The 27,388-nt window shown below is 42.5% G+C and overlaps 1 protein-coding gene across 4 annotated transcripts in view; it reads right to left on the bottom strand.

Moving 5' to 3' along the window:
• The window catches only part of CLIP1 (CAP-Gly domain containing linker protein 1), a 122,862-nt gene that overhangs the window by 2,674 nt on the left and 92,800 nt on the right, over nt 1-27,388 (bottom strand). For all 4 annotated transcript variants that reach the window (XM_082641031.1, XM_082641034.1, XM_082641033.1 and 1 more), the window contains 5 exons: nt 24,058-24,178; nt 9,068-9,120; nt 3,076-3,193; nt 2,848-2,998; nt 2,249-2,298 (listed from right to left, as the gene is read on the bottom strand). In XM_082641031.1, coding sequence (XP_082497157.1) covers nt 2,249-2,298; nt 2,848-2,998; nt 3,076-3,193; nt 9,068-9,120; nt 24,058-24,178 — 493 coding nt within the window. The remainder of the gene's footprint in view (nt 1-2,248; nt 2,299-2,847; nt 2,999-3,075; nt 3,194-9,067; nt 9,121-24,057; nt 24,179-27,388) is intronic.

The raw sequence follows: 27,388 nt of genomic DNA, 5'->3' as shown, positions 1-27,388 counted from the left end.
CTGGAGCATCAAGAAGTCTACAAGTACACTCTCAGGCTGTGGCTGCAGAGTATATGCTGGAGTCGCAGGGGCCCACAGCAGCCGTGACCCAGCTGTGTTTTAGATTATGTTCTCACACACACACACACACAGTACAGAAAGCGTAACCAGTTACTTGTTACACTAAACTACAACTAAGCCAGGACTCTTACGTTCTGTAGATTTAAAAAAACTCATGGCAATTCTCCTCCAACTACGATTTAACACTCACTTATTAGTCATGGTGGGATGGTAAATGGGTCTTTAGAGAAAAAGGTGGGTTTTTTTGTTGTTGTTTTGCAGGATGCGGGCCTCTCACTGTTGTGGCCTCTCCCGTTGCGGAGCACAGGCTCTGGACGCACAGGCTCCGGACGCGCAGGCTCAGTGGCCATGGCTCATAGGCCCAGCCGCTCCGCGGCATGTGGGATCTTCCCTGACCAGGGCACGAACCCATGTCCCCTGCATCGGCAGGCAGACTCTCAACCACTGAGCCACCAGGGAAGCCCAAGGAAGGCGTTTTAAAGAGAAGGCTTAAGCTCTCTTTCACCTGAGGAGGTGTGGCCACACACTGAAGGGGCAGCATTCAGGCCACCTGGGCCCAGAACTGGGGCAGTGGGATAACGAGATGACTGCCCACCGGGAGGAAACGCTCTTGTCCTAACCTTGCAAAGCAAGGGCACTTTAATTTAAAATCAGTAAGTTTCGGGACTTCCCTGACGGTCCAGTAGGTTAAGACGCTGCGCTTCCAATGCAAGGGGCGAGGGTTCGATCCCCATTCAGGGAACTAGATCCCACATGCTGCATGGCGCAGCCAAGAAAAGAAAAAAATCAGTTTCTTCCCTCTTCTACAAATACAAAGGTCTCATTTCTCTAAATGTCCATTGGGAAAAAATCCCATTTTACAGTATTAAAAAATACATCTGTGTGTGTGTACATACTCATACATACATATCCACTTTTTAAAGAAATATCTGGCCTTTTTCTCCTGCTGGGGCAATTATGAAACAAAGCTAGAAATCACTAGCTTTGATTCTCTGCAGAATCTCCCTTCTGCCATTGAAGGCAAGACCCACCGAATCTCATCGCACTTCTCAAACTGTATTTTCTAAAGACTTTATCCTGTTAGCAGATACATATCAGAAAGGGGGGAAAAAGCCACAAAATGGATGTAAGTACAGTGGGAAACCACACACACACACACACACGTGCTCACAAATTAGGAAACATAAAACAAACCATTTGCTGATTGGAAGAAAAGCGTTGGCAGTGGCAGATGAAACAAATGGAAGCAGAAAGGAAGGGGGAAAGAGAAAACATTGTGAATTAAGTTTGTGCTCCTCAGACATACGAACTAAGCAGAGACGATGCTATTCAGGGTAAATGAGGCTGTGCGTTGAATCCTTACATGCCTTTCAAAGGAGATGTCATAACTAAAACAAATCACTAATGTACTGAGTTTCTCTTTTATTTAAAAGTGAAAGAAGGCCTTTTACCTTTCAATTTTGAATGGGATAAGTATGTCCAACATATATAATAAAAATTGAAAATAGATGTTTGTTGCTTGTGGGCTATACATTTCCAAAAACAGAATAGTTTGCCTCCATATAATACCATTTTTAAAACTAAGGCTATTTTGATAATTTTGGCTTTAGGAAACAGTTTTCAAGAGCCCTGTCTTTTTAAGGTAAAGATGAGGAAGGAACCTTTTATGGAGCAATTCTACTTCTAGGAATTTATCCTAAAGAAATATTAGTATATCTGTAAAATGATAGGTGTTCAAGACAGTTCATTATAGCATTGTTTATGATACACCTAAAAGATCAGAAAACATCCCAAATGTCATGTCAACCAATAAGGCCTGATTAAATTATGGTACACCCATATAATGGAATACTATACAGCTATAAAAAGCTAAGTGCAGATCAGTTTATGTAATATGCCCCCATATGTGTAAAAAAAAGGAGGAGGAAAGACTATTAGTCTTAGCTTGTATGTACCTTTAAAAAAATCTCAAAAAATAAAAAAAACATTAATAACCCTGATTACCTGTTTGGGGGGTTGGGAACTGAGCAGGAGAGAGATGGTGTTTGGAGGGAGATTTTTTTTTTTTTTACTGTACGTATTTGTAACGTTGTTTAATGTTTAGAACATATGAATACATTACCTATTCAAAAGATTAAATGATTTTTTAAAAATAGCAAGTAAGCAAAGCAAAAGGAAGGAATATTACCTGACTCTCCTGGGCTCTTTCATCCTCTTCTGCCTGAGTATCAGTATTACCTTATATTAAAAAAAAAAAAAAAAAGTGGAGGGGCGATTTTTTAAAAAATTGCAATCTTATTTCCTTGTTACTGCATTGAAAGGGCCAGTGTTAGAAACGCATTCTCATGTGGAATCCCCACATGCGCCTCTCTGAGAACACGTTTGAAGTTCCCGTCTCTTCTCTGGACCCCTCGGACAACGGTCATCCTCTCTCAGGCCGGCCCACTGCGGGGAGGAACGCCGGTCACGGTCACGGCCATCACTTCCTCCTCCCCGGCAGGGCACCTGCAGAAGCCGCGGCTGCTGCTGGGGTGGCAGCTATCACCCACTGTCTTATATAAATTCCTGCCGATGCTCAGGACCAGGGGAAGGTCCGGAAGTGGGAACCGGCAGGCGCGCCCCTCTGCGTGGGGCCTCATCCGACTACAGGCGGGCGGCCCGGGCCCGGCAGAGAGCGGCCCCGTCGGCGCGGCGCGGCGCAGCAGCCGCCTACAGTGGGCGCGACCGCCACGAACCCCGCGTCCGCGGGAAGCAGCGGTGTCGGGAGGAAGCACGAGGCCATTTTACCTGACGAGGTGCTGAGCTGCCTCTTGTTTTCTTTGAGTTGAAGCTCCAAGTTCTTTACCTTGAGCTCAAGCTTCGCCTTGTCGGACTCTAGAGACTGAACGACTGCGCGCAAGGACTTGGCGGAGGCGTTCTCTCCCCTGAGCGCCGTGACCTGAAACACACGGCTTGGCTTAGCTTCCGCTCGGAACACAGACGGGTACCGCCGGGGTCCCCGAGGTGGTACTCTACCTCGTTCCTCAGCTTTTCCAGCTCGGCATCCTTTTCTGTGAGTAAGGCACTAGTAATACTGATGGATTTCTGCAAGGAAGCTTTTTCTTCATCTGCGTCTTTTATTAGCTTGGATTCTCTAAAAGACCAAAGAGTTAAAAATTCCAGAAATCAACCGAGAGAGCGGTCAGTGTACAACTGTCCTAGAACAAACGCGCAATTAACTTTAGCTAATATACAGGGATAAAGTATCACGGGGAAGTTTTACAGGGGGTTAAGGCTATTATGCTTGCAGAATGTCACTTGAAATTTTACTTACTGTGAGGGGAGAAAAAGTTTACCTATGCAGAGACATGCCAGAATCTGCACATCATTGTATCCGTTTGAATTTAAAGAAACAAGTTAATAACTTTGGAAGACGCAGAATTAAAAAACAAGACTGTTGCACCCCCAAAGAATTACTTTAAAAATCTAACCCCCCCAGATGAATTCTGTTACTTCTTGAATAAATCATTACCAAGCAATAACAACAATTAAAATACACACATGCAAAGCGATTATACAGATGTCATGCAGAGCAGTTTTATGCTGGAAGTATCGATTGGTTCTCACTAATTTCAGTAACTTTCAGCAAGTTCCAAGAGTGTGTTTTGGAGATCTTCTGGGCCAAAACAGTAGCAGAGATTATTACCACTATTCAAACGGAAGGATGATTACTTTTCGTCCAGAGACTCTGAAGAGGACAGACATTAAGTTGCTCATAGAAATCAAAGGTAATGACATAAAGGCTAGCACGGAAATGTGAAGATGGATTTCCAGGTGTGGAATGGAAGCCAAGGGGCATCTGGAGGGAGAAGGTCAGCACACGGGATGTATGTTCTCAGGCCGATCCAGCATTTGGTTATCAGCACAGGGACGGGGACCGGGCTTTCCAGGAGAGGAGAACATTTATCTTGGAGTCAGGGGAGTAGGAAAAGAAAGGGAAAGATGAAGGGAAGACAGGGGAAGAGGGCAAGACACAATAGAGACAACCCCAGAGGGCAGGCTACTATGTGTTTATAAATGTGTGAGTGTATTTAAATTTTTGTGGTGAAAATTCAAACGTGCCAAGGTCACAAAAGCCAAGGAAAGACTGAGGAGCTGTCACAGATGGGACAACTAAATGCACTGTGGTCTCCTAGACTGGATCCTGGGAGAGAAAAAAAGACATGAATGGAAAAACTGGGGAAATCTGAACAATGTCTAGAGTCTGGCTAAGAGTACTGGACCAATGTTACTCTCTCAGTTTGGATCAAAGGACCAGGGGATGTAAGATGTGCCCGTGAGGGGAAGCTGGGTGAAGGGAAATGTGGGACCTCCAGGTACGACCTTTGCAGCTCTTCTGGAAACCTCAGATTTTGAAATAAGAAGTTTTTAAAAAATGACATGCAGTGTGAAACAAGAGGAAAAAAGACCTTGTATCACAAAAATATTTGGGGAAAACACAACTGGAGAAAAATTTCCTGGCCGGCCCTCAGGCCATACAACCTACTCATTTGCATCCACGTAGATAAGTTCATGGCTTAAACCACAACAAACCGAATTACTCCCGGTTCTATGAGAAGTAGCTGGGTGAATGCAGAGCATGTAGTGGTTCAGTTTGTCTTCGAACCAACTGAAGGGATTGGAAACTGAGGCCCAGGTTAGAAATGGCAGAATGTATGTCTGGTTAGTGAGACCCAAGATATCCGGCACACGAATTACAGAATTCTCATGGTTTATGGTAAGTTGAAATTCTATTCTACACAAAGATGAAAAATATAAGTGTTGTACTTATCTCATTGTGTGGCTTACACTTACACCCCAGAATAAGTAGTAAGAAAAGAATCTGAGACTTACAGAAAATGTCTTGAATTCAACACCCAAGCATTATATGAACACTTGGTGCTGTTAAATTACTAACTGCATAACACCTCGCTAGGAAATAGGACCCTGTTTAAGTAAAAACAACAACAAAACAAACAAAACCCCAAAGATTTAAGTGAAAGGAATGTACACAGGCATCTTTTCCACCTGGGAAGTAAATATCTGATTTTATCCAAACATTCAATAACTTTTGGGCTCTTTAAGTTTCCATTAAACTTATTTGGTAGTTCACTCTATTATAAAAACCGTTTCAAGAGATTCACTTGTAAATCCAACTCAAATTTGAAAGATGTGATTTTAAATGTTTTTACTGAGAAATACCAGGATTTGGGGGTTAACGGATTTAGATTCTTCTGTAATCAGGACTCTAGTTAGTCAAGCTCTCACAGGTGCTTTGTGTTAGGGAGGGCTGAGGCCGGCATCAGCCGGCAGAAGGAAACAGGAGCAGGTACCTTTGCTTATCACCACGTACGTCCACCCTCTAAGTGAGGCTGCTTTCTAAGAAGATGGCAAGCGGATGTTTCTCATACAAAAGTTGTCCAAAGATGCATGGTTAAAACAGGGATCTGACTTGTGATTTGTACACCAAATGAAGGGACGGATAGACCTTGGCAGCTCACCTTTGTGACAGGTCTTCAACGTTGGCATCTTAGGTGATTTCTAAGCCCAAATCCCACCGTGCAAACCAAGAGGGGCTAAATTAAACCATGTATGCCAGCATTACTGACACCTGAGTCACACATCGCGCTGACAGTAAGGCCTGTGTTACTTTAAAGCCACGCTGGCCCCAGCGACTTGGCGTTACTGAAAGTATCAAGAAGGGAAGATAAACCTAACATGAAAGACGGGTTAGAGGGGCCAGAAGTCTTTCCCCCAAGGGAACATATTACCCAGATTCTTTCCTTACTACTTACATAAGAAAGAAATTCCAGTAATGAAGCAAATACCTTAAAGTGTTACTGGGCAAGCTTTAAAAATGCAAGATAACAAGAACCAAATATTAGGAACATGAAGAGAACTGCAAATGCAGTAAGGAGAACTCAATTTGCACTGAAGTTCTGTGCTGTATATACATATAAAAAAGGTATGTGTGCATGTGTGTGTATGTATAGACTGCTGAGAATATTTTACCAAACAAAAGCAAGACACAGAGGGACAAAGGCAGCCAAAAAATATATACAACAATTCTGTTGACTAAAAATATATGAAATTTATTTATTATAACGTGGATAGACTTTCTTTAGTCTTACCATTAAAGACACACAGATATAGCAAAGGAAGCAAGAGTAGGAAAGGGAAAAGAGAGGGGTGAAATGAGCATTGGTCAGTAGCGCAAGCTTGGAGACAGTCAGACGGTTAGCAACCCACAGTGAGCCGCATGAGCTGCAGTGGCAGTGACCTCTTCAGAACTGGTGGACAGGGACCATCGGCCAGTTTTCCTTCCTGACAGGCATCTTGCCTTGACACCCACAGAATTAATCCTGACTCAACAAGTCCATAGCTAAGATGATGGCTCTGGAGTTCCTTCTAGGACATCAAAAAGCCTGGAGAAGGGAGGGGAGCCAAACAGGTTCCCAACTCTGCCGTAGGCTCTCTGGCCAGAGGGACACACGTCTCTACTTCCATCAATTAGAGCGCTCAAGTTGGCTCTGCTTTATCTACTACACGTGTTGGAACCTGCTCTGAAAGAGGTTTGCCTAACTTGGAGACCACTTTCCCGAAGAAATGATTACATTTTTAAGTGAAGAGAAAAACTTATGCTACGTGTTGCTTGCAATTCGATGCTAGATAGCAAAAAGGCAGAGCAAGTACAAAAGGGTGATACTAATTTCTTAACGATAAGGAGTTTCACCCTACATCAGGAGTAAGTACTGCACTTCAACAGAATGAACAACAGAGTTTGAATGAAGCAATCATATACTATGTTGACTGTGTATGTTCAGTTCTCACCTCTAAATTAAACTGTTGGCTAAGATCTCGGTTCTTGCATGAACCACCACATTTCAAATATCTTCATGATTTAAGTACTTTCCAGATTCTTAAATTAAGAAAGTATCCACTTCTTTTTAGTACTCTATGCTACAGGTACTTAACTATTACCCACATAGACCTACATACGAATCCTTTACAAAACTGACTTTCAGAAGGCATTTAAGGCCCCCAAAATATTAGCTAAAATATATTTGCATTCAGATTTCTGAAAGAGACATAACTTTCCATGAGGATTAATTAACAATTTGATTAAAAAACAGTTCTAAATATAAGAAACTAAGTTTTAACATTTTAAACTCCCAGAAAAATAATCTTTATCTGCATTTATTGATTTATCCAGGACCTAAAAATGGGAGCAGGGTGAAATAAGAAGAGAGGAATGGACAAGTACCCAAATTTGTTCTATCTTTTTAAGCCGTGAAAAAAGTCACATGTCTAATCGCATTTTGAGAGGCATGTAATTTAGTCAAAGTCACATGAAAAGGACTAACAAAGCAATAGCATCTTTATTTTTAAAAAAGATTAAAAAGTAAAAATAAATAAATAATAAATGTACAATGAGAAAAGACCCCTTGTAAAAATCTGAAGTCCTGGGTCTTGTGCCTGCATCTGAGTTCTTGGTCAAGTTGCCTAACTTTGGGGGTTTTAGTTTCATCATTCTTCAATGCAAGCCCCACCATATATTTCAGTCGTTTGTTTTGACATATGAGAAATTTGTGAATTACAAGGGCTACATAAATGCAAAGGGATTACATCAGTACTCACACCAGCCTGTTTTTATTCATTCCCTTGTCAGAATGCCTCAGGAATAAGTGCTATCAATTTTTTCACATACCCTTGACAACTGCATACATGGGGTTCTTTTTAAAGAAACAAAGCCTTATTCATGGAAAATTAAATATCCCAAGGCCCCCAGGGGTGGAGCTGTGCTTGTACCTGGGCCCCAGGTTAAGGCATGGCAGGCCAGTCACCACAGCTCATAGGCACTGGGCGAACACCTGGCTGGACCAGGGGTGTGGCAGTCATGGAACACACATGCATTCTGATGTGACACTTTAAAGAAGAATGAGTCTAAGGATGTCTTAAAAAAAGAAGGGAGGAAGGCACCCCTGAACTGAGGCCTAATTTCCTTTAGAATGTAGCTTATGGAACCCAAATATCTTTGTGGGCTAAATAAAGCCCTCGACTCTGAAGCAACCGCCATACTGGCAGGAGGGACAATGTCAGCATAAACGCATGCGTCAGTGGTCAGAAAGGGAGACTTCCTCTGCTCTGACAAGGAAGAATAAAATGCTCTGCAAGACCACGAAGGAATTCTTTTTTTTTTTCTATTTTATTTTCTTATTATTTTTTAATTGAGGTATGGAAGAATTCTTCATTATACTATTCCTAAAGGTTTATTTTTCTTTTTGTAATTAATAAGACAAAAACGCCTGTCACTGTTGTGACGTACTCTACAGCAAACCACTGTACAGGCTGTGGTTCTTAGCAACAGTATACACTATGCCTACTTGGCATGCAGAGTAAAGCAGAGAATTTCTCTAGACACAGAGTGCACATTTTAAAAAAGCAGACAGAGACCATCAGAAAGCATAAGCATCAGGCTTCTACATGATGACTCCTGGGGGCCCGTTTATCCTTACTCAAAAGTACTGGAAGCTTCCATGTGAACAGCATTCGATTATCATCAAAGAATAACAAATAACAAAGCTCTTTTTAAGAAAGTAAGTAGAAACATTTAAAATGTTTCCCATTATTACTGAAAAAATGAAATTTTTATATAACTGAATTTATTTGCAGATTACTCTAGGTAAAATTATAGTACTTTAGTTACTGAAACTAGGAGGTAAGCAGTATAATATGAGACAATCTAATTTAGAACACTTCTGGACAAATGCAACTGAACATGGCTTAAAAATCGAACTATTCTTTCAGTAATTCATACTGAAACTCTTACAAATTTGTCAATTATGAGTACCAAACTATCATGATGCAGTTTTCTGAATATAAGAAGGTCATATGTTTTCTACAAGTCACTGTACACAGCATGTTCTAACATTTTCCTTATTAAACACACACACACACATAAAACAATATATACAAAAAGAAAGCCTACCTCTTTTTCATTTCTAACAACTGATTATTGAGCACAGATCTCTCTTCTTCCAGCTGGGGAAAAAACACACACACACAAAAAAGTTCAGTTCATAAGAGACAGGCCAGTTTCCCATCCCCCAGGTCACATTCCCATGCTCCAGGACCGCTAAAGTAATGGGCTTTCCTCAGAGGCAGTGAAAAAGGACCAAGTGTACATCAGGGACCTGAGAGTTAAAATATTAAACAATACCATGTACATGCCATATCTTAGACATTCAATAAATGTTTCCTTCATTTGTTAGACGAATGAGTGAAAGCTTCACTATTAACATTCTGGTTCCTTTACTGAAACAAAAGAAGTCAAAGGTCACTAACTTGTGTAGGGCTAGGAACAGGTAATTTATTCTACACGGGCCTTATCTTATGCCTACTATATCCAGGCATTTCTTTCTCACCTATAAAATAAGAAAGTTACAGAAGAATTTCCAATGGCCCTTTAGTTCTAAAATTCTGTTATTCTATTAAGGATAAAAAACCAAAGATTCAGCTAGTCAATCCTGTGAGATAAGATTCATCTCTACCCCCCAATCTGTACCACATACACTTTAGCCAAATACAGTACCAATTTTCACTCACCCTGTTAATAAAACAAAGAGGTGACAAAAGCTCTTACATGGTTTTTTTGAATCAAAGGATAACACCAAAGACTATGTAATGGTTTCCAACCATTTGGGAGTGGCCCAGAATTTAAGCCACTAATTCACGATAAGTAGTGGTGGTCTTATTTCTGATTATGTATCAGTTATGTACATGCTTTGCTATAAAGGTCTTTTATACTTAAAAGTTCTTAAATATAAACATATATGTTTTGAACATAAGTTTATCAAGAAATCTATAGAGGTTAACATAGTTTTTTCCACTGTAGACTCTCTCCTTTCCTAGTCCATTAAGATAAATGCTTTTGCTGCATGAGTAATTCACAGATATATTTAGAAATTTGTAAAGAGTAAAAGGAAGGAAAAACAGTGGAAGGCAAACTTTAAAGGAATGAAACAAGAGGGAGAACATCTGGAGAGTGGGATGTGGAGACGAGAGGGGCTCTCATTTTTTCCTTTGTACCCTTTTATATGGCTTATATTCATTTTTTAAACAAGGAAGCTGTTTAATTTTTATAGTTAAAAAAATTTAAAAAGAAAAAATCAATAAACAAACAAGACTGGGAAATGACTACAATGAAGATATAAATGGATAAATGACATGGCAGATAATTCACAACAGAGAAAATACAAATAATTAATAAACACTTGAAAAATCATTCAACACTGCAAAGAACAAGTATGCAGAGATTCTCCCCATTTCTTGGAGGCTGAATTTTTTTGTGCCTGAATTTCCACAGAACAGAAGTTTAGGACACTTATTGTACTGATTCTTCATAGGAAATAATGTTTTTTTCTTCTTCTGGTCCAGGATAACAAGCTTCATTTAGTAGTCAAATTTCTTTAGCCTGTCTGGTTCCTCATTCTTTCCTTGTCTTTTGTGACCCTGACTTTTTTTTTTGGCTGCGCGGCTTGTGGGATTTTACTTCCCTGACCAGGGATTAAACAGGGGCCCTCAGCAATGAGAGCTCGGGGTCCTAACCACTGGACCGCCAGGGAATCCCCTGACCTTGATATATATTTTTTGACCTTGACATTTTTGAAGAGCACAGAGGTGAGTAGAATGTCCGTCAATTTGGATTCACCTGATATTCCCACATGCGTAGAGTCAGACTATGCACTTTTTGGCAGAAACACCACAGAAGTGATCCCATGTTCTTCTCAGTATGTGATATTAAGAGGCACACAATGTCGATTTTCAGTGAGGGTAACTTCAATCACTTGGCTAAAGAAGCATCTTCCACGTTTCTCCACTGTAAAAATACTACTATTTTGTGGAGAGATACTCTGAAACTATGTAAACATTCTGTTCCTTAACAAAATTTCACCCACTGGTTTTAGCACCAATTGATGACTCTTGCCGAAATAACTACCATGATGGACACCAAATAAGGATGTTCTAATTCCATCATTTCACGTACTTACCAGTTGGCATTTTACCATAAGGAAGAGCTTTCTATTATTATTTTTTTTAAGAAAGGCATTCCTATCTATCTATCTGTCTGTCTGTCTGTCTATTTATGGCTGTGTCGGGTATTCGTTGCTGCCCACAGGCTTTCTCTAGTTGTGGCGAGCAGAGGCTACTCTTCGTTGTGGTGTGTGGGCTTCCCATTGCAGTGGCTTCTCTTGTTGCGGAGCACAGGCTCTAGGCACTCGGGCTTCAGAAGTTGTGGTTTGTGGGCTCTAGAGCGCAGCCTCAGTAGTTGTGGTGCATGGACTTAGCTGCTCCGTGGCATGTGGGACCTTCCCAGGCCAGGGATTGAACCGTGTTCCCTGCACTGGCAGGCAGATTCTTAACTACTGCACCACCAGGGAAGTCCCAGGAAGGGCTTTCATTTTTCCCTCATTTACTTATTTATGTCTGTTTCCATGGTGTATTTATATATCATGGTTTCTTATTTTATTCAATAGGCTATAATCCATTACTATCATTATTTCTTTTGATGCTCAAATTATCTCAGATTTGGCCAGTGGAAGCCCCTCCAACATGGTTCTGATAGGTTTCTGACTAATCCCCAGTTCTTTAAGCACTTCCTTGCTTTTTGATACACAAGATATTCCAGGCTCATCTTGTAGTCTTTCTGTCTCAGCCCTGGAATCAGCCATTTCTCTAAGGACCTTTTAGTGGGGAAGAGTATTTAGAAACCAAAATCTAGGTAGTTAGGTGTGCTCATTGATATTGGAGTGTTATTACTTCTAAGCCCTGTCAGTGGACTTGACCAAAATTGGAAACTTCTGCTCTTCAGAAGACACTGTTAAGAAAGTGTAATGAGAATACAGACTGAGAGAAAACACTTGCAAAACTCAATCTGATAAAGAACTTGTATCCAGAACATATTAAGAGCTCTTACAACTCAATAATACACAGACTACAAACCAAACCTTAAAATGGGCAAAAGATCTGAACAGACACTTGACCAAAGCAGCAGCTCCAAATCATGAGCCATCAAGGAAACGCAAATTAAAACTACACCTGAGATACTTGGGTTATCACTTCTAGTTTCATTTCATTGTGGTCAGAGAACATACTTTGCAGGATATGATGAGACTTGTTTTATGGCCTAGCGTATGGTCTCCCATAGAGAACGTTCCACCTGCACTTGAGGAGAGTGTGTCTTCTGCTGTTGTTGAATGGAGTGATCTGAAGATGACTGTTGGGCTTGGCTGATGTTCAGGTCTTCTACTTCCTTGTGGATCTTCTGTCTAGTTGTTCTGTCCATTACTCAAATAGAATACTGAAATCTCCAACTATTATGGCTGAATTATCTATTTTGTCCTTTAATTCTGTCCGTTTTTGCTTTCTGTATTTTAAGGCTCTGCCATTAGTTGCATATATATTTGTAATTGTTTATTTTCTTGAGGGATTGATCTTTTTACCACTATAAAATTTCTTCCTCTGTTTCTAGTAACAATTTTTATCTTCAAAGTCTACTTTGTCTGATAATTAGTATAGACACTCCAGCTTGCTTTTGGTTACTAGTTGTATGATATATCTTGTTACATCCTTTTACTTTCAATCTACTGTATCTTTGAATCTAAATTGTGTCTCTTTTTTTTTTTTTTTTTTTTTTGCGGTACGCAGGCCTCTCACTGTTGTGGCCTCTTCCGTTGCGGAGCACAGGCTCCGGATGCGCAGGCTCAGCGGCCATGGCTCATGGGCCCAGCCGCTCCACGGCATGTGGGATCTTCCCGGACCAGGGCACGAACCCATGTCCCCTGCATCGGCAGGCGGACTCTCAACCACTGCGCCACCAGGGAAGCCCAATTGTGTCTCTTATAGGCAGCATATAGTTTGATGATGCTTTTTTAAAATTAATTCTGCCAATGTCTGCCTTTTAATCAGTGTTTAATTCACTTACATTTAGTTATTATGCGTAAGGTTACATACTTTTTTTTTCAACTAATACAGTTTATTTTTTTAAAGAAGTTTCAGGTTCACAGCAAAATCGAACAAAAGGTAGAGATTTCCCATAACTCCGTGTCCCCACGCATGTACAACCTTCTCCACTATCAACATCCCACAGGACCGCGGTGCATTTGTTACAATCAGTGACACATCATTACCACCCAAATTTCCATAGTTTACATCAGGTTCACTCTTGGTGTTGTATATCCTACGAGTTGTGACAAATGGATAGAGACATGTATCCACCATTGTGGTATTGTACAGAATAGTTTCACTGCCCTAAAGACCCTGTACTCTGCCTAGTCATCACTCCCTCTCCCTTTTGCCCCTCACAACCACTCTATTTTTGTCCCCATAGTTTTGTCTTTTCCAGAATGCCATATCTTTGGAACCATACAGTATGTTGCTTTTATAAATTGGCTTCTTTCACTTTGTAATATGCATTTAAAGTTCCTCCATCTATTTTCATGGCTTGATAGGTCATTTCATTTTGGTGCTGAGTAATATTCCATCATCTGGATGTACTTCCGTTTATTTATCCACTCACCTACTGAGGGACATCTTGGTTGCTTCCAAGTTTTTGGCAATTGTGATTAAATCTGCTGTAAACATCCACGCACAGGATTTTATGTGGACATAAATTCTCAATTCACTTGGGTAAATACCAAGGAGCCCAATTACTGGATCACATGTTGCCTCCATGAAACAACAATGGGAGGAGTAATAACTTTGAAATGGTATGTATTTGTATTGTTTCATGTTACAAACATGTATGATTATTTTTAATTTTAAAATAACATTACAATTTAAAAGGAATAGGGAATTTCCTGGCGGTCCAGTGGTTAGGACTCAGCGCTTTCACTGCTGTGGGTCCTGGGTTCAATCCCCTGTTGGGAACGAAGATCCCGCAAACCACGCAGCATGGCCAAAAAAAAAAAAAAAACGGGGCTTCCCTGGTGGCGCGGTGGTTGAGAGTCCGCCTGCCGATGCACAGGTTTGTGCCCCGGTCCGGGAGGATCCCACATGCCGCGGAGTGGCTGGGCCCGTGAGCCATGGCCGCTGGGCCTGCGCGTCCAGAGCCTGTGCTCCGCAACGGGAGAGGCCACATCAGTGAGAGGCCCACGTACAGCAAAAAAAAAAAAAAAAAAAAAAAAATGGGGGGAGATAAATAATTTTATTTTTTAGAGGTACAAAGATATTTACAGATAAAATGACAGTATTCTAGGATTTGCTTCAAATTAATCTATGATGGGGTGGAGGGTGAGTGAGAGTAGAATTGAAGCAAGAGTGACTGGGACTTCCCTGGTGGCCCAGTGGTTAAGACTCCTCGCTTCCACAGCAGGGGGTACAGGTTCAATCCCTGGTCTGAGAACTAAGATCCCACAGGCTGCACGGCCAAAAAAAAGAAAAAAAAAAGAAAGAAAGAAACAAGAGTGACCAAGAGTTGACTGCCTTTCGAGTGGGGTACATGGGGATTCACTGTTCTGCTCACTCTGCTTCTGTGCGTGTTTGAAACTTTTTGTAATAAAAGGCTGAATAAAAGGGAGGGTTACTTTACAGAAAAATATTAAGAAGATAACATTACGGTGAAGACAGTATACAAGTGACCATGATTTGGGGAACACTGGACCAGAAAATCTCAAACAGCTGATCTATCCACAAAACTGTTTTATAATACAATAAACATGGTGGGTAATTTGTTTTCAATCTATCAACTTAAGAAAAATACTAGCTTGTGTGAAGTGAAGGATGTGCTGAAGTTCGGAACCATTACACAGTCAGACCACTCGACGGAGGGAGGAGCAGCAGTTTTCTGTTCTGTTCACCGCTGTCTCCTCCGTTTCTGGAGCACTGGCAGGCACACAGTAGGCACTCAGTAACTACGTGTCGTGTAAACGACTGGGTCAGAGAGCCGGTAAGCTGGTGCTCTCCTCGGATGTGGGTTGGCAGTGACATTGAGGAACCAGGGTTCTCACAGGAGGAACTCTCTGCTCGGCCAGTCTGAGCGATCTGGCGCTCAGCTGCTGCTTTTCTCACCGACTTCCCCAGGGAAGTGGTTCATGTGTGGGCGACTTCAGCCTCTTCTCCGAGCAAGTGTTCTGAGGTCCAAAATAGCGGCGCTACCTTGACAGCACAAGACATCCCCATCCCCTGTGTCTGCGGATTTCTAGTCTCGCCTCCCACACAGACTCCTGCTCTTGGAAGTGGCGAAGGTAACGGGGAGAGAGGAAGAGGAGGATTTAGTCAGTTCTGTGGACAAGCCGTTTCAGAGAAGAAACAATGAACGTTAGCTGTCTCGCCTCGCACACACAGACACACTTCTCCATGTACACAGAGCAATAAGGACAGAGAGGGGAGAAAGAAGCAAATTTAATTTGACTTGAATTTAACAGGAGAAAGAAAAATCAAATTAAATAAAAGAAAATGGCTGAGGGCAGAAAAATGTTCTTTACCACAAAGATATATTCCTTTCTAAGAACTCCCACTAGGTTTATACATTTGTTTTGTAAAATTTTTAAGTAGAATATATTTTTTAAAAAACATAGATGTTAATATCATTTTCTTAGGTATAAGTTAATTTTAATTTTAAATAATATCAAACATCACCCTGATATAAAAGATGAGGAGGCTTGCATACTACCACATTCTTTCAACTCTGTCACCTCAAATTTTGTTAGTCATGTTCTCTCTGTATATTTTTCTTTTTCTCCTTTGTCTTTGATTTTTTTCTTTTTGTCTTGCAAATCCTTTAAGCTTACCTTCACTAAATGATCAAAATTGACATCACCAATAATGGAATAAAGCAACATCACCTGCCTCCGGGCAGGAAATGGTAATCCCTTATATAGTCTTCCTGCTAAAAATGAATAACCTAAATACCATCATGAGGAAACACCTGACAAACCCAAAATAAAGGATTTTATACAACATAACCGGCCTGTTTTCAAAAAAGTCAAGTCATAAAAGACAAAGGCAGAAGAACCATTCCAGATAAAGACAACTAAAGAGACCTGAGTCAATGAATGGAACGCATGATCCTGGACTAGATCCTGAATCGGGGGGAAAAAAAACCCACAAAAACTATTGATATAAAGGATATCACCAACAATTGCCTAAACAGGAATAGGGCCCATACATTAGATAATAGTGTTCAACTTCCTGAATTTGACAGCTGCACTGTGGTTAGGTAAAAACAAATCCTTAGCCTACATGAGTATTCTGTGTTTTATTCTTACAACTTTTTGCAAAGCTTGAAATGATTTCCAAATAAAGAGTTAAAATCACCACTCTGTTCCTCATCTGTGATTCTCTGGACTGTTAGCTTAGCTGTCTGTTTACCTGGATTTAGTGTTCACCTCCAGTCCCTTTGCCAGGCTTCTCCTGAGCTAGTAAGTCCTGTATATTGAGTCATGTCTTGCTTGGCCAAATTTTACCAGCAAGTAGCTACTTTCCAGAAGGACTCATAGATGCTATAGCTTCTAAGTTCTTGCAAGTTTGGAAACACCTGTCTTCTTACCTGAATAATAATTGCTTGGATATGATGCTCCTGATCATATTTTCTGTCCCTTAGAACTTTGGAAACAGTGCACTATGGTTTTTTTTTTTGTTTTTTTTGTTTTTTGTTTTTTTTTTTTCTGGCATTGAATGCGGCTGCAGTGGGCTATTTTTTCTCCTTTTTATAAGGAATCTGCTTTTTCTGCCTGGAGACCTGAAGAATTCTCTGTATATTTTTCAGAAACGTTCATTAGGTCCCCGTCTGTTTCTGATGTATTTACCAGTTCGGATATGGGGTGGTTTTGGTCTTCAGTTTGTTTCCTTAACTCTTTCCTCTCTCTGTTCAGCTTGTGTCATTTTACCATCTTCTCTCTGAACAGTTGTTTTATTCACATCACTTAAGCTTTTATATAACACAAAGCAATAGTTTACTCTGGGTAACGTTTTCTCATGGCCTGAATCCCTCACCTCTCTTTGGATTCCTAGGTTCTTTTCTTTTCTTCTCTCCTCTTTTGGTACGGTATGTAGTCAGTTGTTCATCTTACCCTGGGCAGCTCTACTTAGACCTTCTATCTGCTCACATGTAATGTAAATGAATTTTCCTTTATGCCCCTCTTACTTTATCTGAGACCTCCAAGCTACAACTGAAAAATCGGGCATTGCAGTCTATATATTTCTGTAGCCAGAGGGCCCTGGGGCAAGGGTGGGGAGAGTGCTGTTTGGGTGACTATACGATCGGCTGGAGGTCTCTCTCTGAGCTTTTCCCTTTAGTGGCCTGCATCTCATCGACTGCATCGGAAAAGAGGCAACTCTATTCCTGAAGGAGTGTGTGCTCAGCCTCAGCTCCAGGCAGATAGTACAAGTTGGCTCTTTCAACGTCTACTCTCACCTCCTCTGTTTCCTTCCCTTCCTGGAGGAATCCAGCCTCACTCGTGGTTGGAGGTGACACTATTACAGAGATCTGAATTGTCCTCTCCAAATGAAAAGATAAACCACGTAAAGAGGAGCCCTCTGCCTTTCCCCGCTTGTCCTTCCGCCTGCTTCCTCCTGGAAAGTTTTGCAATGCCTGGGGGTGTAAGAGCCACTGAGATTGAGAGGATGAAAACTATCTGCTGAGGACAGTAGCAGAGCAGAGAGGGAGCGCAGGGTTTCCTGAGGACATTCTTGAGTGGCTGGACCCACGGGGACTACCTACCTGTGAACTTATCATCATTTGAGTAAAAACCCACCCATTCCCACCCACCCCTGTTTACTTAAGCCACCCTGTCGGCTAGCCGAGCTATGGAAAATGACAACTAGCTGTTTTTCCTGCTCTGGTAGCGTGCTGGGTGGCAATAGCAACGCTGGCCTCAAAGATTTTTCCCTGACTGCCTACTCACTTCTTCAGTCTAATTTTCTCCAAACTGGGTTGGGCATAGGGATGGGGAGAATTAGAGGGAAATTTCTGGGGATTTTGCTATTTGTTTTCCTTTCTCTTACCACTGTGAACACAGTTTCAAACAGAGTCACACCACAATTTTGTTTCTTTTCTTGGTTGTCAGTTTCAACGTTTACAGCATGAACTTGATTAGCTTTGCTGGATTTTCCTGAAGGTGTTTTTAACAGGCGAAGAAGTGTGTTCATTTCACTAGGTGTGGCAGCGGGAGAGAGATTCTGTGACCCAGCTTCACTCGGCCCTACTGGCCCGGAAAGCCACCCCACCTCAACTCCAGATTAAAATGATCACTACTTTTCCAAATAAAACATGACAAGCTAAAAACAGCGTTTCCTTTCTAAACATTCAGGTCTGGGAATGCAGGCTTATTTAAAAGGCAGGCAATGATTCATGGATCAATTTAGATGATAACCCCAGTTTTCTGTATACTGCATCTGTTATAACCTCTGTTAGGAAGAGGTGTTGATGAAATACAGTTACTGAGTCATCTCATAACTGTCCAGTTTCCATAAGCCAACTATGACCTCATTTTGCAAATAACCAGGGAAAACCCAGCACTATTCCCATAGTGACAGTTCAGTGTATCTGCAACGCTCACAGAGGAGAATACGTGTGAGGTTTGGGAATGAAGCATCAGACATTTCAAAGCTGACTCCCTAAGGTGACTGTTTCTATAGAAGAACTCACATCATTCTGATTATTTTTAGTATTCTCTATGAGAAGAAATAATGCTCTGCATTAAGCTTGACACCACATGACCCTGCCCGAATTCACTGTACAGTCCACCATCCACACAGAGCAAATGTCCTGCTCATGTGGTGATTGGCTTTTGGCAACCACAGCTCTGCAACAGAGCCATGAAACTGGAAGTAAGTGGACTGGAAGAAAGCAGAAAGAGCAGTCTCACAGTCTCCATATCTTACGCTGTAAAACGGGACCTGAGGGCCTGGCTAAAGATGAGACAGTCATTTCATCACCTGTTCACTCATTCACTCGTTAAACCTGCATGTCCTGCTTTAGGAGGTCCACTGTCTCCGAGCTGTGCGGGGAGGGAGCCTGAGTGGACCACACACCCGGCTCCGAGGGTCACGCGCAGAGCGCCGAGGAGACTGAGACCCGGACTGGGGAAGGAAGCGGCCACCTGCAGACGAGAGGTGACGACACGGCACAGGCCTCCAGCGGTGAGGGAAAGTGCACGAGTTGGGGGGGGAGGAGGAGAGACGGACAGGCAGACACGCAAACGGCCAGGGACAGGGTGTGGCGGGAGATGCAGGAGACACGTGAGGCGTGGAGGAAGCCAGGGGAGGAGCGTCGGAACGTGGATGGTGGTGCGCACCGTCTACAGAGCGGCAAGGAGCCACGCACGTGCAGCCGCAGGGAAGCGACCGCTCAAGCCAGAGTCCTTGCCGGCGTGCACTGGGGCGGCAGGAAGCCGACTGCAAGGGACGGGGAAGGAAAGGGGAGTGAGAAACAAGGCAGAAAACAAACTTTAAAAGTTTGGAAGTAAAGATAAGCTGAGAAGATAGGGCTGCAAGTGTGAAGGGTGTGGCGAGATTTAGAAATGAGGAGGATCTCCCGACCCTGCGGAAGACCCGAAGGGGGACGAGACGCAGCGGCTCCAGGCGGGGGTGGAGGCTTCAGGAGGGACGGGTGGCAGTCTGAGTGGAGAAAGAGGCTGAGACACCTGAAGCAAACGGATACATGAAACGTGGTCGATCCTTTCAATAAAATGCGACTCAGCCACGAAAAGATATGAAGTTCTGACACAGGCTGCAACATGGATGAGCCTCGAAAGCATTATCCCCAGTGAAAGAAGCCAGATGCAAATGGACACGTACTGTATGATGCCATTTATGTGAAACATCCAGAATAAGCAAATCCACAGGGGTAAAAAAAAAATAGATTAGTGGTTGCCAAGGGCTGGGAGGAGGGAGGGATGGGGAGTGGCTGCTTAAGTGGAGTTTCCTTTCGGGGTGAAGATGTTCCGCAACTAGACAGAGGTGATGGTCGCACAACACTGTGAATGGACTAAGTGCCACTGAATCGTACACTGTAAAATGGGTAAGACAGTACATTTTATGTTACGTGTATTTGAACACAAACACACACACACGCGTGCGCGCACACACACACACATCCCCCAAACCAACCCAAAGCAGCATGAAACCAGTCAGGACATCAGGAAGGAAACAGTGTGAGAGCAAACCGTCAACAGCAATTATAATGACAATCTTCAAAACCATCAGTCCTAAGAAAGACTAAATTATGTGAGCTATTAGGTTGAACCATGTGAAATTACAGAACAATAGCTATTTCATATGTTCAATCTAATATAGCCTCTTTCAAAAGACGAGGCACTCTATGTGACACTTTATGAAGATTTCTGTCACAGGCGATGCCAGGTTAACTCCAACACTTCTGCTTCTCACAACCCTCACTGATTCTGGTTGTCACTCCCCTCCCCTCTTAAAATGAAAAACCCTACTGGGTAAAGGGGACTTAGAGAGGAGAGGAGAGTGTCTGATAGGGCAGGCAACGAGGAGTGCGCACACGGGGCTCTGCTTCTGGCTTAGGCAGCTCCACCCTGGAGGGCTGCCAGCGAGCAGGTAAGCCCCACAACTGTTCAAACACTTCCTCCCGGGGGACATGGCGCCCGCTTGCCAATCAAGGCAGACGAGGGTTTCTAAGAAAGCACAGAAGCTACCGTCACTCTCCACGCCTTTGACCAACCTGTCCCGCTCACTGTTAGCCCTCTTAATTTCGGGACTCCTTCATCCCCTTTTAAGGTGATAGAGAGAACGCTCTACAAAACCACTGTCACAGGGCAGCAGGGATTCTTTTATTTCAACAAATAATCTGACTTCCAAATGACAAACAGGAGATGAAATAGCCCTCTTCATGAAGATGGCTTCTCAAGGAAATCAAAATCCTTAGCCCATATTCCCAGTGAGAGTCTTAAGATGCAGGATAGGATGTCCCTTGCACTCTAGTGGTTAAGACTCTGCGCTTCCAATGCAGGGGGCGTGGGTTCGATCCCTGGTCGGGGAACTAAGATCCCACATGCCACGCAGCGAGGCCAAAAAAAAAAGATGCAGAACAGATTCTGGAATCTCGTGGGCTTTCTAAGCAAAATAAAGATTTGAGGCAGAAAAAAGTAACAGTAGAACTGAAAGTATATTTTTATAGTACTGTGTGACCCCACCTACCCCATTCCTAGCTCAGAGGGTTTTTTTCTTTTAATTTTAACAATAATTATGAAGTACATAGAAATAAGTTTTATTCTCAGTAGGGGACAGGAGCAGGCAAACAGGCTTACGAGTTAGTCAGACACGAGCTCTGATCTCAGCTCCTCCGCTGCCTAGCTCTGTGTCCTTGGTGAACTGCTTCAGTTTTGAGCCTCAGCTTCCTTCCGTCCTACAAGATAACCTTACTGTCTTAGGTATGTGGTGATGATTCTGTGAAACAACGGCAGAGCAATCCGCTCAGCACACGGTCAGCGAATGCGGTGCTGCTGAGCAAAGGGACCGGGATGGGACTCGGGTCCCGGGTCTGTCCCACGTCAATCTAGTCTCTACTGTCTTCACTTTATTATTTTTTTAAATATTTATTTATTTACTTACTTATCTTGGCTGCGCCAAGTCTCAGCTGCGGCGTGCGGGATCTAGTTCTCCAACCAGGGATCAAACCCGGGCCCCCTGCATTGGGAGTGCGGAGTCTCGCCCACTGGACCACAGTCCTCCACTGTCTTCACTTTAGAATGAAACACTGACTATGTCTATAGTACTACAATTAAAATTCTTTTTTTTTTAATAGGGTTTCTGCCAAACTCTGTAGTATATTTCTGAACAAAGTTGATCAATAGTTCGGCTCAACTGCAGCAAGTAACAAAGTGGAAATTCGTGATTTTACGTAAGTAAGGAGCACTCTAGACTCTTGGAGATTATGTAGTAAGAGTAATAAGAGCCGATGAATTAAATCAGTCTTCTTTAGCCTAAGGCTGCTTCTAAGTTATTTTAAATGGGGGGGACTCTCTCCACTCTTTTGAAACGTGTACACGTCAAGGGAAGCAGTATCTGCAGTCTTCCTTGGTGTTCACCATCACCGTTCACAATCTCTAATGTCACAGCCTATCATGGTTTAGTTCACAGCCGCTTGCTTCTCTCTCCAGAGTAAAACACAGGGCCCTACAAAGGGCCAAACAACCCCTGCTTTTAAGGGAAGTCACTGCCCTGGTTGTTTCTTGCAGGTGCTGTTTTCTAACATTCTTCAAAGTCACTGAGCTTCAAATTTTTAGTCCCAAGACATTTTCAGAAAGAAGGTAATTCAAATACCAAGGCAGAAGAGAAAGGGCTGGAGGATGGAGAGGAACCCTGAAAACCTCTGCCCAAGGAATCGTGACGCTTCCCGCTTAGTCTTTCCGGTTCTGAGTGACAGAAACAAGAAATGTAATCAACAGTCCGGTTAAGGTCAAAACGTAAGACAGGAGGCTGACCTCTGTGTGTTCTTCCCATTGGTGGATTCCACGCTCTCCATCAAAGACGTTCAATGAGATGAGATAAAAGGAGACGAACAGACTCAGCACTTGGCCAAGATCCTTCCCTTGCAAGTCCTTACAGACACCCTGATGTCAGAGGTACCCACAGGGTTTCAGACGCTCTGGTTTGTGCCAGGAAAAAAAGAACCTCATCTGGTCAAAGGGCTTCTGTTTTCCATGAACCCTGCTTCCTCACATAGTGACCAAAGCAGAGTGCAGCAACCCTATTTACGTCAACCCCCTTTGATCCTTTTCTGGACCCAAATCAGAAAATGACCCACGTCTCCTGATGCTATGGGCTGAATGAGGTTGAGCCCATTACTACCTTCTCTGGGCTTCCGTTTCCTCTTTTACAAGTGGGGGTAATGACAGTGCCATCTCATGGAACCACTGTGAAGACTGGGAGGACAGCTCTCATGTATTTGTGCCCATCACACAGTAAAATAAGAGCCACTGAATGTGAGCTACCATCACCAAGAGCATCACTGTTGGCCTGGAGTCTGGAGACACGGGCCACTTCTCCAGTGAAGTAAGGCAGCTGTGGAAAGCTCTAACGAAGACTTTCAAGTATGAAATCAACTCTCTGAAGAGCGCTTTCACTACAAATGGCACCACGTCAATGGACACTCAATCTACTCCATCCCCATGAGAATTAACATTTGCAAAGTATGCTTGGGAAAAAAATTTTTTTTTTCCCCTTGACGTGCAAAGCAAGAAATAATGACCACACAGTAAAATTCTCTTAAAAATATTATTTTTTGGAACTTCTGCTCTGAGGTCAGACGTGACTAACAGTCTAGCGTTTTGATTCAGGAATAAAAAGCAGAATACAGCATTCTTTAAAATCAGTTTTGCTTCAGTGTTTAATAAACTTGGCAGAAGCCTTTGTAATTTAAATACGGAAACAAGTGGGTTGTGGTCAGCTTATCGTTCACTCCAGGTGTAACACACGTTCCATACACCAATGCACACAAGTGCACATGTACACACAGTTCCATTAGCAGATATTTAAACATTTTTTTTAATTTAAAGAAAAGCAGAGTCCTATTTGAAAACAGCTGCCAACCCTCACACCAAATCTGTATTCTTGGAACCTTTTTCTTAAAATCAATTTTGATGAAAGAAAAAAAAAATCTTCGAGAAAAAAAAAATTGAAACCCAAGCAGTAGGGAAAAGATACTGTCCCTATCCATTTAAATGCATTGCCATACGATCATCTGATAAAGATCTTATTTGCTACTTGCCTGCAAGTTCCCAGCGCTTTTTTTGGTTTTGTTTTTAAAGGACCTGTCAACTCACTCCTACCCAAGTCCTACAGCAGCACGCTTGAAAACCAGGAGACATAGAACACAGGTGACTTGAAATCCCATCTGCACCACCCCACCACATGGAGCACGTTCTCTGAGGAGCCTCCGAGCGCCCTGCCCACAGCAGCAGACATCAGCGTGGCCAAGCTGGGAATGCCCACCCAACGCCCACTGACCTTTTGATGACTTGTGACTTCGTCCCTGCTTCTCCCCAGCTCCTCGGCAAGTTTCACGTTCTCTTCTTGCAGGGCTGAAAGCTGCTGGGACTTCTGAGCTGCTGCCTGCTTTAGGGTTTCTCTGCAAGGACAGTGAGTGCAGGGTTACCATAGAAACAAGACAGGCAAGGAAACTGTGGGAGACGACCAGCTTCACAGCACCAAGGAAAATATATCTGGGTCACGTGCCTGATAGGCTGTATGACAACAGAAGGCAGTATTATCTACGTGCAGAAGGGGCCAAATGGCTTTAACCTCTCAGGAGGAGGACTGCTGCTCGCATGTATTCCATTTTTTTTCAAACCTGATAAACACTACATCCACTCTCTCATCACCCACACTTACCCCACTTCTAAATACTCCCCATACAAAAAAGCAGTGTCACTCTAAAATAAATGACAGATGAAATGGTCAGTATTCCCCTTATTTCCATTAGAAAATTATACTTAAACCTATCATGTTGATAAAGTGATTTACTTTGCTGCCACAGCACTGTTCTAACTGTACAAATCTGTAATCTGTTTTTTTTTTTTTTTCTGGCAGAAATGCATATCTGATGGTTCCATTTGCCAGTATCTGTCAGAATCAAGTGCTGGCGGGAATCTGGGTATATTTTCAGGACAATTAGAGGTGAAATGCCCAAAGGAAATGCAGTTTTCTAATTACATAACAAGTGTTTTGTTTTGATTATATTCTTTCCATACTGCTAACTTGAAATTAAAAGAAGCAGGACTTCCCTGGTGGCGCAGTGGTTAAGAATCCGCCTGCCGACGCAGGGGACCCGGGTTCGAGCCCTGGTCCAGGAAGATCCCACGTGCCACGGAGCAACTAAGCCCGTGCGCCACAACTACTGAGCCTGTGCTCTAGAGCCCGCGAGCCACAACTACCGAAGCCCGCACGCCTAGAGCCCGTGCTCCCCAACAAGAGAAGCCAAAAAAAAAAAAAAAAAAAAAAATTAAAAGAAGCAAATAAAAATACAGCTTGCTAACCATATTATACCATGAATATCAGCATATAAAATGTGAACAGGGTAAATGTATTTATTAAACATCTTCCCATTATAAAGCTTAATTGCAAATATACATCCCAAATTACCCTTTACACGTGGACATTGAAAATAGTTTATTTGATTGTTGGATTTTAGTTTTATACCATAGAAGGTTTTGATGCAATTATGAATTTTAAGTCTGTGCTGGCTATATTCCATTTAGGGAGCTGTCATACGTGGCTGAATTCTGAATCAAGTCATCTGGGTATGAATCCATCTGCTGATGCATGAACACATCTATTTTTAACTTCAGTTGTCTAATGGGTGGCAGTGCTTGGCATCTTCAGTTTTCTTGATTTTTAATTCTCCACGTACCTATAACATACCTATGGGGCTGACCTCACGAAGATATAGGAGAAGATGTCTACACAAAAATCCTCTTAGCACATTAAATTTGGCATTTTAGAGAGATGTTTATTTAGCAAGTGAAGAAAAACTGAGAAGGAATTTTAGCTTCAGGTAATTAGTCATTCGAAAGCTGGGAGGCAGGGCTTCCCTGGTGGCGCAGTGGTTGAGGGTCCGCCTGCCAATGCAGGGAACACGGGTTCGTGCCCCGGTCCGGGAAGATCCCACATGCCATGGAGCGACTGGGCCCGTGAGCCATGGCCGCTGAGCCTGCGCGTCCAGAGCCTGTGCTCCGCAACGAGAGAGGCCACAACAGTGAGAGGCCTGCGTACCGCAAAAAAAAAAAAAAAAAAAAAAAAGCTGGGAGGCCTGATTTTAATTATGGATCAAAACACACACACACACACTTACACACACGTGCACTACAGCTAAAATTCATCTTCTGGCCAAAATCTATCAGCTCTTGACAAATCAGAAGATTTTACTTATGATGAAATCATCATAAGCCAAACCTTTTATTCCCAAGTGGTCACCACCTTTATTAGGGGCTATTTGGTTTCAGCATTTGTGTGGCCTGTCAGTGATAAGTTCAAGATCCTGTTCTCTTTTAAAGATTTTCATCCTGTAAAAATTTTTAAATCCTTGGTTTCTATTAAGAGCCCACAGTAAATTAAAACAAGGAGTCAAAGAAATATCAAGATGCCCTAAGATTTATAAAAATGAGATTTGTTCAATGTTTTAAAACCTGCAAAATGATTTCATGTTCATTTAATCCTCAAAGCCCAAGGAAGTTAATGTTATTATTTATATTTTAAAGATGACAAAATTGAAGCTCAGGTAGGTGAAAAGATTTGCCCCAAATCAGTAAGTTGTAGAACCAAGAGAACTGGAGTTAAAACTGGCAGACAGACCTCAGTTGTGATTTGAATATAGAAACACCTCTTTCAATTTTTCTTTAGACCAGAGGGGATATGTATGTTTCATAGAAGAAGGAGGCTCTAACAGCCCAACTTCTGGACATATTCTAAGGAATAATTCTAAAAATACCTACAAATATGATTCTCCCAATTTTTAAAGATGCTTTTCTTTCTACATTATAAGACAGATATCTTGCAACAGAAAGGAGACTGTCACAGTTTTAAAACTGAGAGGCAAACATTGCTAATATTGACTTGCAGACATTCTACTTAGGAATCTATCATACACTTATTAATTACCATGCTAAATATATTCTAGATTTATTACTGTGCCAGGTGAGTAATTAAAGGCAAAAATTAGATGGCTTATATCACACCAGAGAGAAACCATTTTATTCTCCCTCTCCAACTAAAAATAGGAGCTGGCTCACCAAAATCAAGTTTTCCTAAAACCAGTTGAGTAAGTGACATAGAGGAAAAGGAACATTTAGCTGCAAATGCTGGGATTCCAGGGCCAAGGGCAAGTTTCTGTAGGAGGTGGTTCCCGTTAGAACTCCTGGGTCTGCACAGGTGTCCTGGCAGGTGAAGAGAAACACCTGAAAAGCTCTAGAGGCCGTGAAGATCCCAGGTATGTGCTAAACCTCAAAAAACAAACAGCTGCTCCTTCCCTAGCTCGGAGCACTGGGGAACAAGACTAAGGAACAGTAAAATGACTGCTTTTTTCTTTTTAAGAAGCACTGTTCTCATGACACAGTACATTTATATCAGCTGGTCCCTGAAATGCGGCCAAGTCTCAGGCAGGGAACAATGAGTCACTGGGGGTGGGGGGCGCTTTCAACCCACTCCTCACACCTCCCTCCAGCAGCTTCCCACGTACGTCACTGCTGTGTCTCCCACTGCCCCTCCGTCCTGCTAAGAGTCCCGGCCTTGACCGGCCAAGTTACTGGCACAAGGCGCAATTCTCGCAGCCCTGCTGGGCCAG

Source organism: Mesoplodon mirus (assembly GCF_964341445.2).
Source record: "Mesoplodon mirus genome assembly, chromosome: 13".
Lineage (NCBI taxonomy): Eukaryota > Metazoa > Chordata > Mammalia > Artiodactyla > Ziphiidae > Mesoplodon > Mesoplodon mirus.
The sequence above is the reverse complement of the archived record's forward strand: the minus strand, read 5'-3'. Positions and strand labels throughout refer to the sequence as shown.